The 14,278-nt window shown below is 44.1% G+C and overlaps 1 protein-coding gene across 1 annotated transcript in view; it reads right to left on the bottom strand.

Moving 5' to 3' along the window:
• Positions 1–1,490: 1,490 nt before the first annotated feature.
• LOC109867035 (SH3 and multiple ankyrin repeat domains protein 2) overlaps positions 1,491–14,278 on the bottom strand; it is a 171,542-nt gene continuing 158,754 nt past the window's right edge. Inside the window, exons 19-22 of the mRNA XM_031801926.1 lie at positions 12,849–12,976; positions 10,985–11,126; positions 8,340–10,764; positions 1,491–6,217 (exon numbers count right to left, since the gene is read on the bottom strand). Coding sequence (XP_031657786.1) covers positions 5,689–6,217; positions 8,340–10,764; positions 10,985–11,126; positions 12,849–12,976 — 3,224 coding nt within the window. The 3' untranslated portion in view covers positions 1,491–5,688. The remainder of the gene's footprint in view (positions 6,218–8,339; positions 10,765–10,984; positions 11,127–12,848; positions 12,977–14,278) is intronic.

Below are 14,278 nucleotides of genomic sequence, written 5' to 3'. Positions count from 1 at the left end.
TTAGTATATACAGTGGGGCAAAAAAGTATTTAGTCAGCCACCAATTGTGCAAGTTCTCCCACTTAAAAAGATGAGAGAGGCCTGTAATTTTCATCATAGGTACACTTCAACTATGACAGACAAAATTAGAAAAAGAATCCAGAAAATCACATTGTAGGATTTTTAATGAACTTATTTGCAAATAAGTATTTGGTCACCTACAAACAAGCAAGATTTCTGGCTCTCACAGACATGTAACTTCTTCTTTAAGAGGCTCCTCTGTCCTCCACTCGTTACCTGTATCAATGGCAGCTGTTTGAACTTGTTATCAGTATAAAAGATACCTGTCCACAACCTCAAACAGTCACACTCCAAACTCCACTATGGCCAAGACCAAAGAGCTGTCAAAGGACACCAGAAACAAAATGATAGACCTGCACCAGGCTGGGAAGACTGAATCTGCAATAGGTAAGCAGCTTGGTTTGAAGAAATCAACTGTGGGAGCAATTATTAGGAAATGGAAGACATACAAGACCACTGATAATCTCCCTCGATCTGGGGCACCACGCAAGATCTCACCCCGTGGGGTCAAAATGATCACAAGAACGGTGAGCAAGAACCACACGGGGGGACCTAGTGAATGACCTGCAGAGAGCTGGGACAAAAGTAACAAAGCCTACCATCAGTAACACACTACGCCGCCAGGGACTCAAATCCTGCAGTGCCAGACGTGTCCCCCTGCTTAAGCCAGTACATGTCCAGACCCGTCTGAAGTTTGCTAGAGAGCATTTGGATGATCCAGAAGAAGATTGGGAGAATGTCATATGGTCAGATGAAACCAAAATATAACTTTTTGGTAAAAACTCAACTCGTCGTGTTTGGAGGACAAAGAATGCTGAGTTGCATCCAAAGAACACCAAACCTACTATGAAGCATGGGGGTGGAAACATCATGCTTTGGGGCTGTTTTTCTGCAAAGGGACCAGGACGACTGATCCATGTAAAGGAAAGAATGAATGGGGCCATGTATCGTGAGATTTTGAGTGAAAACGTCCTTCCATCAGCAAGGGCATTGAAGATGAAACGTGGCTGGGTCTTTCAGCATGACAATGATCCTAAACACACCGCCTGGGCAACGAAGGAGTGGCTTCGTAAGAAGCATTTTAAGGTCCTGGAGTGGCCTTGCCAGTCTCCAGATCTCAACCCCATAGAAAATCTTTGGAGGGAGTTGAAAGTCTGCTCTAGAGGAGATCTGCATGGAGGAATGGGCCAAAATACCAGCAACAGTGTGTGAAAACCTTGTGAAGACTTACAGAAAACGTTGGACCTCTGTCATTGCCAACAAAGGGTATATATCAAAGTATTGGGATAAACTTTTGTTATTGACCAAATACTTATTTTCCACCATAATTTGCAAATAAATTCATAAAAAATCCTACAATGTGATTTTCTGGAATTTTTTCTCTCTCATTTTGTCTGTCATAGTTGAAGTGTACCTATGATGAAAATTACAGGCCTCATCTTATTAAGTGGGAGAACTTGCACAATTGGTGGCTGACTAAATACTTTTTTGCCCCACTGTAGGTCTAGTCAGCTTCACTGTAATAGGTCTAGTCAGCTTCACTGTAATAGGTCTAGTCAGCTTCACTATAATAGGTTTAGTCAGCTTCACTATAATAGGTCTAGTCAGCTTCACTATAATAGGTCTAGTCAGCTTCACTATAATAGGTCTGGTCAGCTTCACTACTACGTCTGGTCAGCTTCACTATAATAGGTTTAGTCAGCTTCACTATAATAGGTCTGGTCAGTTTCACTATGTCTAGTCAGTTTCACTTTATATGTCTAGTCAGCTTCACTTTATATGTCTAGTCAGCTTCACTATATGTGTCTAGTCAGCTTCACTATGTATGTCTAGTCAGCTTCACTATATATGTCTAGTCAGCTTCACTATATATGTCTAGTCAGTTTCACTATATATGTCTAGTCAGCTTCACTATATATGTCTAGTCAGCTTCACTATATATGTCTAGTCAGTTTCACTATATATGTCTAGTCAGCTTCACTATAATAGGTCTAGTTAGCTTCACTACTATGTCTAGTCAGCTTCACTATATATGTCTAGTCAGCTTCACTATATATGTCTAGTCAGTTTCACTATATATGTCTAGTCAGCTTCACTATATATGTCTAGTCAGCTTCACTATATATGTCTAGTCAGTTTCACTATATATGTCTAGTCAGCTTCACTATAATAGGTCTAGTCAGCTTCACTATATGTCTAGTCAGTTTCACTACATATGTCTAGTCAGTTTCACTATATATGTCTAGTCAGCTTCACTATATATGTCTAGTCAGCTTCACTATAATAGGTCTAGTTAGCTTCACTACTATGTCTAGTCAGCTTCACTATATATGTCTAGTCAGCTTCACTATATGTCTAGTCAGCTTCACTATATATATGTCTAGTCAGCTTCACTATATATGTCTAGTCAGTTTCACTATATGTCTAGTCAGCTTCACTATATATATGTCTAGTCAGCTTCACTATATATGTCTAGTCAGCTTCACTACTATGTCTAGTCAGCTTCACTATATATGTCTAGTCAGCTTCACTATAATAGGTCTGTGCATGGCCTCAGTGCAATGTGCAGCTATCAACTCTACATCAGCAGTCCCATTCAGTGGTGTGTTTTTCTCTTGGTCAAGTAACATTTCCTATAGCAAATAGTGAAGACAGGTACAGCCCGAGTATCTTCATAGTATACATACATGATGCACAAACTATGCAAATATCAATTTATATCAGCTTTTAATAATTCATAATTTAATAATTACAGAGGCTTAGTCAAAACATGTGACTATCAATTGCTAAAAGATTTCAAATATGCTCTATAGGAATATGGATTATAACACAATTATTTATATCAATTTTAAAAATAGAGACTTGAAATCCTGTTACATGTATAATTATTCACCTGGAAAATAAAAATAACATCTACTTGAAACAGAATGTATATTATATTGCTTCTTAACCATATTTCGCTGCTTTTCGGAAAACCTAACCACACCTCAGGGTTGATATGGCGACAACACAGATAGGAATATACCCTCATGATAAAAATCTCTACATCATAAAAAATACTGTGTTCCTTCCTGTTCCTGTGGTTCTTAACATAAGATCTCATCTCAAAGTGTGCCCTCAAGTCGAAAGATGGTCGGAGTCATTACCATAGAAATATAATTCATTCTATATCTACGGTTTCTGTGGACTATTTCTACAGACTAGAACTGTAATGCTGTGATGTCATGCATATCAGTCATCGGACATATCAAGGTCAGTTTTCCCCCTATCAAACCAATAGATCCCACGCACATGTAGATCCCAAATAACCTTCCATAAATACTGTCATTGGGATTTTAGCTAGCACCCACATTCTTTTACTGGAGAAATTCAAATATCAAGAAGTTTAAACTGTTAAGATCCGGAATATAAACCCAACGCAAACTGAGTGGAAAATACAACTTCAGCCCGTTTCAGACAAACTCAGTGGAAAGTGTAATAAACTACATTTTGAACTCATCCACATTATGATGAGTGAATATCTGCCTTTTTGGACTTACTCGTGATAGTATGAAGAGATCCTGTCTTGAAAACATGGAGGGAAAAGATGCTCAACTCAACTAAATGTAAAGTTTTGATTTACATTTGGTTGAGTTGTCAACTAACATGAATTCAATGTGAAATCAACCAAAAATGTAATGTCATTGGATTTAGGTAAAAAATACAAAATTCCTTTACGTTGATTACTTTTTTTCAATTCAAATCACTTTTCTACGTTGATTCAACGTCATCACATTTAATTTTGGGGTTGAAATGACGTGGAAACAACATTGATTCAACCAGTTTTTGGCCAGTGGGTTTTGAGCTTTGTGGATGCATACAAATGTCTTTCTCATCAACAAAACACATCAAAACACCATCATAGATTAAATACGTCTCTAATACTTAAATTATCATACACAAAAAGTAAACATTCCTACCAAATTGATTCCTAGTGGTATCTGCATCTCTCTTTGCTTGCCAAACAAGTTGAAATCTGCTCCTTCTGATACCAGGTTTAGTGTTTGTTCACCTACTTTTTCCCATATAAGTGCATTCTGATGTCTGTCTTCAAAAACATCCTTACTCTGCAGTGTTTGGGGTAAATTCCTTTTCAATTCAGGAAGTAAACTTTAATTCAATTTCCAATTTTACACAACGCTTCTCGTTGTAAAAATTGTAGAATTAGACATTTAGTTTACTTCCAGAGTCCGCAAAATGACGTTGAGTGAGCAGCACCGCAGATTTTGCGATGAGCAAGATGCAAGACTCCGCTCTCACAGTGTCTGTGCATGTGCTCTGGTTCGATTCATGCACTTACAACATAGTAGCCACAGGACCAAAACAGCAGAGAAGCTGAGTGTCACAATCAAACTCTCTAAGTTGTCGCATAAAATTGACCCACTATGTTGTTTACGTTGTGCATCTACGTCATATCGCTGACCCTACCTTTAATTGAAATGGAATTGACCCACTATGCTGTTTACGTTGTGCATCTACGTCATATTGCTGAACCTACCTTTAATTGAAATGGAATTGACCCCAACCCTGTAACTCTGGGTCATTCATTCCTGATAGTGTCTTCAATCCTAAAGTCTTAAGCATCAGTTCAGGGTATACAGTAATAACCTAATGTGATAATGTATGTATTATTCCTCTCAGAGGACATAGAAGACTGTGAAAGAAAGGATGATGGTTGATGATAACGATTGGAAAGCCCTGACTGCCAGTGCCAAGCACTCTGCCATGTCATGTTCAGGAGACTACAGTAAGGGGAGCTGTTGGCACACAGTTCAGCTTCTTGTGGAAGACAGTATAATGATTTATGAACAATTTAATTTACATTTTCAATACTGTGTTTAAAACCCTCAAGTAAACATGACCAGTAGTAAAACAGCTATTGAAATAAGGTTGAAGGGCAACAACTTTGCTACTGTACCAATTTAGAAATTATTTTAATCTTTGATTTCCTTTCTGGGTATAAATGTCTGTGTCTGAGAATACACTGTATGGTCTCTCAAATCAACCTACAACCCAGTGAAAAGGGAGAGAGAGAAAGCTTAATTTCACAGGCAGAAGTGCACATTTATACTGTAAATGTTTTCCCCTTTTTCCTAAAAAGATATTCACCGTATAATTTCTAAATGAGAAACAGTAGAAAAGGAAACCCTTACGAAGCTGGTTCTGGTTCTGCATTTAAATTAGGTTGGTTTCAGAAGTCCGTAAATCCCATAGCGATTAAGCTGCTGTTGTGTTTGATAGTGTAGTATATTCCATATCACAGCCACATCCCGTGTATCTACTTCCTTCCTTCCTACTGACAGAGCAGCTCTACCTCACCTGGGACCACTCTATCCCACTCTGGGGGACCTTCTTGCTTATTCAGGAAACTGCAGTGCTGTTTCAAGTTGCAATTTCTTCAGGATACATGAGGATATTCCTACATTTCAACCAAACAAGCATCATCATAACAATTATACAGTAAGTATAGTTTAAATAAGTCAACATAAATAAAAATGATTGTTATGGACATAATTGATAATTAACTTAGAAGCCTGTTGTGAAGTTGTAGTGTTGGAGACTCAGAGACCTCATCACCCTCCTCACTTCTCACCTGTCCATCAGAAGTTTCAAAGCTCTCTCTATGTTCATCCGATGTCCGACCCTGGTCACCCCTAGGTCTATGAGGTCGTCCTTCTGCAGGCTAGGCAGGTGGCTGCCCTCGATGTCGTTGTCCATAAAGGTCTCTCTGTGCTCAGCCAGGTTTAGGCTCTCCAGCCAGTCGGCCACGTCGTGTTTGCTCCACATCAGAACCGGCTTGGTGGCAAAAGGCTTGTTGGAGACGGCCTGGATGAGGGTGAGGGGGGAGGGCGAGCGGCTGCTCCCCGTGCCCAGGCTGAGAGGGGGGGTGGGCAGGCCGAACACGTCTGAAAGGGTGGGAGAGGTGGCAGGGAGAGAGGAGGCACAGCCGAGGCCTGAGTCTGGGGGAGAGAGGATGGGGCTGGGGGCTCTGTGGTGGGAGGGGCTCTCGGTCTGTCGGTTTGGAGATGGGGCAGGCACGTTCGGAGGGAGCTGGGCAGCAAAAGAGACTGTGGTATTCCGCTGTGTACCTGAGGAGAGGGACCCACTGTCCGGACCCCTACAGAAAGTACAGAACACATTAAGTTACACTGACCTGACAGACCTACTGGAGGATTAATACACTGACCAGACAGACCTACTGGAGGATTAATACACTGACCTGACAGACCTACTGGAGGATTAATACACTGACCTGACAGACCTACTGGAGGATTAATACACTGACCTGACAGACCTACTGGAGGATTAATACACTGACCTGACAGACCTATTGGAATATTAATACACCGACCTGACAGACTTACTGGAGGATTAATACACTGACCTGACAGATCTACACACTAACCTGACAGACCTACTGGAGGATTAATACACTGACCTGACAGACCTACTGGAGGATTAATACACTGACCTGACAGACCTACCAGAGGATTAATACACTGACCTGACAGACCTACCGGAGGGTGATACACTGACCTGACAGACCTACTGGAGGATTAATACACTGACCTGACAGACCTACTGGAGGATTAATACACCGACCTGACAGACCTACTGGAGGATTAATACACCGACCTGACAGACCTACTGGAGGATTAATACACCGACCTGACAGACCTACTGGAGGATTAATACACTGACCTGACAGACCTACTGGAGGATTAATACACTGACCTGACAGACCTACCGGAGGATTAATACACTGACCTGACAGACCTACTGGAGGATTAATACACTGACCTGACAGACCTACCGGAGGATTAATACACTGACCTGACAGACTTACTGGAGGATTAATACACTGACCTGACAGACCTACCGGAGGATTAATACACTGACCTGACAGATCTACTGGAGGATTAATACACTGACCTGACAGTCTTTCTCTAAACACCACCAACTCCTTCAAAACTGCAGACTGGAAGGAGGATTCCGTGTGTGTGCGTGTAGCCGTGTTTATGTCCAGGTGTGTGTGTGTGTAGCCGTGTGTGTCCGTGCGTGTGTGTGCGTCCGTGCGTGTGCGTGTGTCAGATGAGAGTGAAGAATAAGATCAAGTATAAAAAGGATCTATTCTTTCCATTGGAAGTTGGAAGTGGGGAATTAATTCTAAATACAAAGAAACGAACAGTGTTTTCCTTCCCATAGAAAGGGACATCCATTTCTTTGATAGTGTCAGAAGATCTCCATTCATTTATTTATGTATCAGGTTGAATCAGGTTAACCTAATATCTCATTCTGATCAGGTTTGTTCTGTGCCCTGCAGTATATTCATCATGAACCACACTGGTAGCAGAGCTTTGGTGGCACAGCCATGACTTTTAGAGTTAGCCTCATCTGGTCTGCTCTGTAAATAACCACAGCTTTCCATAATAAATTAGTTTGTTGCTATCCCAGAGGAATGCTGTAGGGTGGAACGCACAGTGTCTGTAAGAAATGCCATGCCGGCTTACGTAGCCTGCTGTACAAACAAGATATATGCCAGTTACACAAATAGACATACCATACGCGCAGCGATAAACAAACGTACAGACAGTGACCTGCATACACAAAAGTGTTTTAAATACACACAAATATGCATTCATACCTGCAAAAACCAATTACACAATAACAGCCTACAATCATACATCCCTCACATACACCACTCCATAGCCTACATCTGTTGGAGCCTCAATGTATACACACACATTCATATCTAGTCTACGATGACAATCTACTTCTAGTGATTTGCTGTGACTGGTAGAGGAATGAAGAGGAGGGTTAACTGACGAGAAAGGCCCATTGATATTTGACCAACTCTGGGTTTGTTGAAATTATAGACGATTGAGAGACAGGTTACACACACACCATCCACCCCTGTTAAAACAAACTGTGGAGGCATCTCAAATGGCACACTATTCCCTATTCCCCTATGGGCCCTGGTGCACTAAGTAGGGAATAGGGTGCCATTTGGCACGCAATCTATGTGCTATTTTGAACCGTGCTGCTAGCGACACACAGTGACACACCGCTCACCCCTTCCTTCGGAGGAAAGCGCTGTGGCGGTTTGGTCTCTATGATAATCAGACTGGCATGACGTTGTTGCTCATCTACTCCTCAAGGCTGCTGCTCTCATTATTAGGTTGCTAGGCAACTCCTTCTGCTCTCTGGCAGAACACACACACACACATGGAGTAGCCTACCTTGATCCAAAAACAGTCCTACATCCTGAGGAAGAAGAGTCTATCCCCTCTCCTGGCTTTGGTGTCCTTTCCTTGTTCTGCATGTCCTGGGGATTAGAGCCTGGAGGGTCTCCCCATAACTTGGAGGTTCTTTGAGTGGGTGTTCTGGGGGGTTCTGAGGAGACGCTGGCCCCGGGGGGAGGCGGTGGGACGGAGGAAGGTGCGGCAAAAGTTCTTATGTTCTCCTCTCTATCCATCAAGGCAGGGTCCTTGTAAAGTGCGTTGCTCTTGTTTGCGGCAGGTTGCCTGGTTCTTGACTTTGAAGTCCGGTCCACCAGAAAGGCCTGTCTGTCTGCATAGACTGTACATGTGTTGTCCAGCACCTCGCCACCCTCGGACGACAGCGTGGAGATACTGGATACGGTGGACATAGTGCTTGTAGTCTCCAGCTGGGGGTCTCCAATACTGCGGCTGTCCGGCTCCACATCAATGCCAGAGTCACTGATAGGATCGTAGCTCTCCAAGAGGGCGTGGGGGAAGCAGGGGGGTGTACAGTTGGTGAGCACCGCAGGCCGTTTGATCATAGTCTGGTCAGGGTGGCCTGGGGTGTTACCATGATAGGGATAGAAGGGGGCCAGAGACGATGGTGCCCTGCCAGCGTTTCGATGCTGTTTCAGGAGCTCAGCGATCGCCCCCTTTTGGTCCTCTGGGATGTCGAAGCTGTTGGCGAACTCGAGCGGCGGTGGCAATGGGTCAGCAAAGAACTCATCGTCGATGTCCACAGAGGGAACGCAGGGTGGAGGGGGGATACCGAAGGGTAGTTTGACCGGCTCGTCCACTGAGGTGACGGTGATCATGGTCTTACTACCTCTGGGTCCAGGGCCCATAGAGTGAGGGTTATGGGGGTTAGGGGAGGCCATTTTGAGGATGTTAGGTTGGTTGGGGTCCCTGAGCTCACTGGGGGCGCTGTCTGGACTGACCGCCGCGTCCCTCTCCCCCTCAGACAGGTTGTTCTCGTCAGTGGTGTGGACCATCAGCAACCCAGGTGACTTCTGCTGAGACGTGTCACCAATGTCTATCAACATGTTCTTCTTCTCCTCTTCTCTCTGAGGACGGGATAGACTATTGTCCTTGTCTTTGGCCAACGGGTGGTCGTATTTGGACTCTGTCTCGTACTTTGCCTCTGTCATCTGCCTACGAAGCCCCGCCCTGCCCGGTCGACCCATGGTGGCGGTCGAGGAGAAATTTGCGCCCATGCCGGTCCTCAGCTTGGTGTCGATGAACAGAGGCTTGTTCAGGTCAGGTTTAGGTGGTTCGGTCTTCAGCGGGAGTGGCTGGGACTGCTCTCTCATGGCCCGGTCCCGTGCAGCCAGAGCCAGGGCCAGAGGGGAGTTGGGGTCCAAAGGCTTCCCTGTGACTGGGTGGACGTAGCGCCCACTACTGGAGGTATAGGTCTTGGCGGGCAGACTGACCGGGCTGTGGTGGCCAGTGCGCGTGTGGAGCGGCTCTCTCACAACAGTGGTCTCCGGGGTGTTGAAGACCGTCACGTTACCCCCTCTTCTGGGGATGCTGAGTAGTGAGGCAGGTGGGGCCATGAGGCGACGCAGGCGCTCGTCACTACTGAACATTCCCTCGTCGATGGACTTGGAGTGGCGGAGGCGAGGCGCGGGAGACGAGTCTTCTTCACCCTGCTCGGTGAACCTGTAGGATGGGGAGTTCTGGTGAGAATCCACCATCCTCATCTCACGTTCCCGCACTGCGCCCGCCATGGCCGTGGCAAAGGGACTGCTGGGGTTGTGTCCGTCGTCCGGACGGAGTTGTCCCGGGTGGTCATGGGATCCAGTCTCTATCTCCATGCTGCTGCCCTGGCTGCTCTTCCCACTGCTGGATGTAGACGGCTCCTTGATGATGATGGTTGGGATTTTAATGGTGCAGGTCTTCTCTGGGCTGTCCTCAATCTTGTTCTGCTTCATCAGCATGCCCTTCCTCCTCTGAGGTTTGTTGGGGGCAAACAGGCCCAGGTTGCCCATCTTCCCCAGGTCTGAGTATGGGTTCTCTGGGATCTGGGCCCTGCGGTTCAGGAAGCTCTGCTGGGCTGTGAGGCCTTGGCCTGGACTCTGGCTACCCTGGTGGTGGTGGTGGTCCTCAGACTGATACTGTTCCGACTGGGGCTCTGGGTGGTACATACCCCCCTGTTCCCTCCATCCGTCACTGCCGCCCGTGTTAGGGTCCCCTCCTCGCTCAGGGGCGGTGCCTTTGGGAACAGTGTGTCTGATAGTGCCATAGCCTCTGCCCTGGGGGTTGGGGTCGTTGTTGTAAGGGGGAGATGGAGGGGAGATAGCGGGAGGGGGTGGGATGTCCTCTGTTGTGTCCGGCATTGATAGGCTCCTGGTGAATTTCAACATGGGAGGGGTCAGGAACTGAGGGGCGTCCTCTTCTGTTATTCCTGAAAAAGAAACATACGTTGACTATTACTTTACATTAACAGCAATTATAGAATTGAAACCTTCAAGGGTGTGTGTGCGGGAAAAAGGTCATTGAATACAGATGTGTGTGTGAGTGTGCATGCCTGTGCACGCATGTGTACTGTATATAAGCGTGTGCTGTACAGTATGTATGCAGATTAAATATTTAGCATGGACAGAAACATGTCGAGATGTAGTTACCAGATGTTCCTATGGACTTTTGTCGTCTCATGGTCCCCTGTCTGTTTGGCACCCCCAGGAAGGGGCCTCGACCTCTGGGGCTGCCTGGCTCTTTGGGCTGGGTCTGGGTCTGCATCGACACGTCCTGGCTCTCACACATGGACTGTAACAAAGAGAGGAGAAGAGACTGAGCCTGCATGGGAAACAGTCCATCAGTTTATAGATCAGTTAGACTTGTTAGAATGATTGTTGATGTACATTTCCTTTCATTTTATTTCTCATTTATTTCATAGCCCTTTACATTCATACCCATATACGGGTTGAAAATGGTAGATTTCAAATAAAATAAAATTCTATTCACATTTCCATATCATACAACTGATGTAATATACAGTGTCAATATTTATGATGACTATGTTAGATGTCCAGTTACAAGATGACCTGGCGTCATAGCCTGTGTTGTTCTGAACAGAATGAGACTGTTTGTTGTATTGTGAAGGAAGTGTGCAGTGGACCACACCTGAATGCACTCATGACTCCATTCTATGCGCATCAAAATGAAGACCTGCTTCTCTGAATTGCCTTGTGAAAGCCTAACAATGTACTTTCTAATTTAGCTCGTCATATTGGCAAGAGAGCAAGATTAAAAATGATGCTTACCTGACCCAGATTTCAAATTTATAATGGACGTTTATGGATTGAGTAAACAACAACAGTAATTGTGTAAAGGCGGGGATGCAGGGCTAGATTCCAAACAAAACAACTACAAGTGTGCTTTCTCTAGTTCCTCAATGGCATAGCTTGGAGTCATAAAAATGCATTGAAATGCATTATGAACTGTGCACACTTTGGAGAGGTGTGTGGCCACTTGGAAACACCAGTTAGACCTCTCACTTTTATGTTGCACCTACTGTACCCCAAATGTTCCAAGAATATTATTATCATGTTACTGAATGTATCCAGATATTTTTTTACATTTTGTTATCAACAAATGCAGCGAAAAGTACAGTAAATGTAAAATGCATATAAAATCAACAGTGTAATGTTTGGAGTTAGTCTTGTGTCAGGTGAACTGTTGTGTCCTCAACTTTGGACTAATCATTTTCCCATAATCTCCAAACTGTTCCCTTTTAATTGCTACCATGGTTACGCATACGCTTTAAATATTTATTCCGTAAGAAACATGTCAATTTAGCCCTATCCCCCATATTGGGCAATTCCCACGAGTGTAAGAGGTTATTAACCAAACACATTTATTTGTCCTCTGCTGCAGGTCAACTTGTGAAAGATCTCATGGAAAAGTAAGAACATGAAGCTGTTTAAACCTAAATATTAGTTGAGAAGCAGGTCAGGGCCATGAACAGCTCCTAACAGATGAGGTCCATCAGAACCATGAACAGCTCCTAACAGATGAGGTCCATCAGAACCATGAACAGCTCCTAACAGATGAGGTCCATCAGAACCATGAACAGCTCCTAACAGATGAGGTCCATCAGAACCATGAACACCTCCTAACAGATGAGGTCCATCAGAACCATGAACACCTCCTAACAGATGAGGTCCATCAGAACCATGAACACCTCCTAACAGATGAGGTCCATCAGAACCATGAACACCTCCTAACAGATGAGGTCCATCAGAACCATGAACACCTCCTAACAGATGAAGTCCATCATGCACTTCCTTAACCAGCCAGCTTAGAGCAGTAAATTGCAACAGGCAATGGTGCACCCATCAGCATTCTCGCAGCATAGATCTCTATGGTCTCACTCCAGTGTCACATATCAACAAACTACACACACAATAATGAAATACATATGCATACCGCACAACAGAGCAGTGTAGAATAGTAGTAGAGTAAAGCCTGGTTAGTTGTTATACTTACATTCATCTCTGGGTTCATGGCCAAGCACCTGCTGTTGGGCCGCGTTTTGACCGTGTTTGCGACCCTTATGTCAGTGTTAGAGTTGTCCCACGTGGGCTTCTGAGGAGGCATGTTCTCTTCCACTTTATCTGGAACACAAAGACAGACAGAGAGACAGACACCGCTCCACTGTGAGTATAGGATACCATAGCCTACACTCTACATCTGTCTCCAAGCCAAAATGAGCCATCATCTCAGCCAATGACAATCCATTCCGTCAGTCAGAATGGGAAATCAAACCGAGCATAAAGGAAAAGGGAACAGAAATAGTCACAATGACATTGGTCAAAGTTAAAGCCGTGCAAGCTAGCTATCACTTTCTTTTGGTTCTATGATTTAGCCGTTTTGGTCTGTTTTTAACTCCTTGGTTGCATCCTAAATGGCATCCTATTCCCTATCCAGTCCACTACTTTTGACCAGGGCCCATAGGGCTCTGTTTAAAAGTAGTGGACTATATGAGTTAGGGTGCCGTTTAAGACGCAAACCTTAAATAATTGACAATGAGTGACAAGAAGTTGGTAAGACGGCACAAACTGATCTGGACCAGGCTATGGTTCAGCGGCAACTGCACAACCAACATGCTAGTGTTTTTTCATTTTTTTATTTCTTTTTTGAGCGCTCCCATGCATGGGACGATTACTTAGAGTGACTGAGAATACAATCCTCTTCTTTAGACGCTCATTATCTGAAGACTGATCATCTAGAACAGGAAGAAAAGGCAGTTCAGATAGGGACATCCATACGATATCTATAGTTATTCTGTTTATACATTCAAACACCCTTCTCTCTCACTGCTGTCAAAAACCTGTGAACTGAGGAGAGAGGACTATAGGCTACATCCTACTGTCTTCATGAAATACATTATTAGTGAATTAAATCTAACCAAGAGCAGGTTGACATTTAGTGTCATGAGTTTTGTCCTGAAGGTAGAACTGAGTAATTTCCCTTTAGATAGGCCAGCTGCAAAGTTGAAATGGGCTATATTGAAAAAATTCATGAAAATAAGGTTAGGGTTAAGCATTAAGGTTAGCAGTGTGGTTAAGGTTAGGGTTATGTTTAAAATCAGATTTTAGACTTTGTGGCTGTACTAGCTAGTGACCACTCTGCAGAGCTGCCTCCAGAACAAGATTCATGATGAAAAAGGCTAACCTGCTAAGCAAGAGCTGTTTATGTTTGATGCACATTGTCTGCTATTAGTGTATTAATAACCTTTATCGAAAGACACAGTGTATGACAAATGATAAACATGATTGTTATCTCTGTTTAAACCCCTGTTGACAAAACGGCTTCATACAGTAATACTCTGATCCTTCTGTCTGCATACTAAGCTCACAGACTTGACCATGTGTGTACTGTATAATTAAGATGGAGAAGATTCCAGTGCTGTCTAA

This window comes from Oncorhynchus kisutch, linkage group LG22 (assembly GCF_002021735.2).
Source record: "Oncorhynchus kisutch isolate 150728-3 linkage group LG22, Okis_V2, whole genome shotgun sequence".
NCBI classification, from domain to species: Eukaryota; Metazoa; Chordata; class Actinopteri; order Salmoniformes; family Salmonidae; genus Oncorhynchus; species Oncorhynchus kisutch.
The sequence above is the reverse complement of the archived record's forward strand: the minus strand, read 5'-3'. Positions and strand labels throughout refer to the sequence as shown.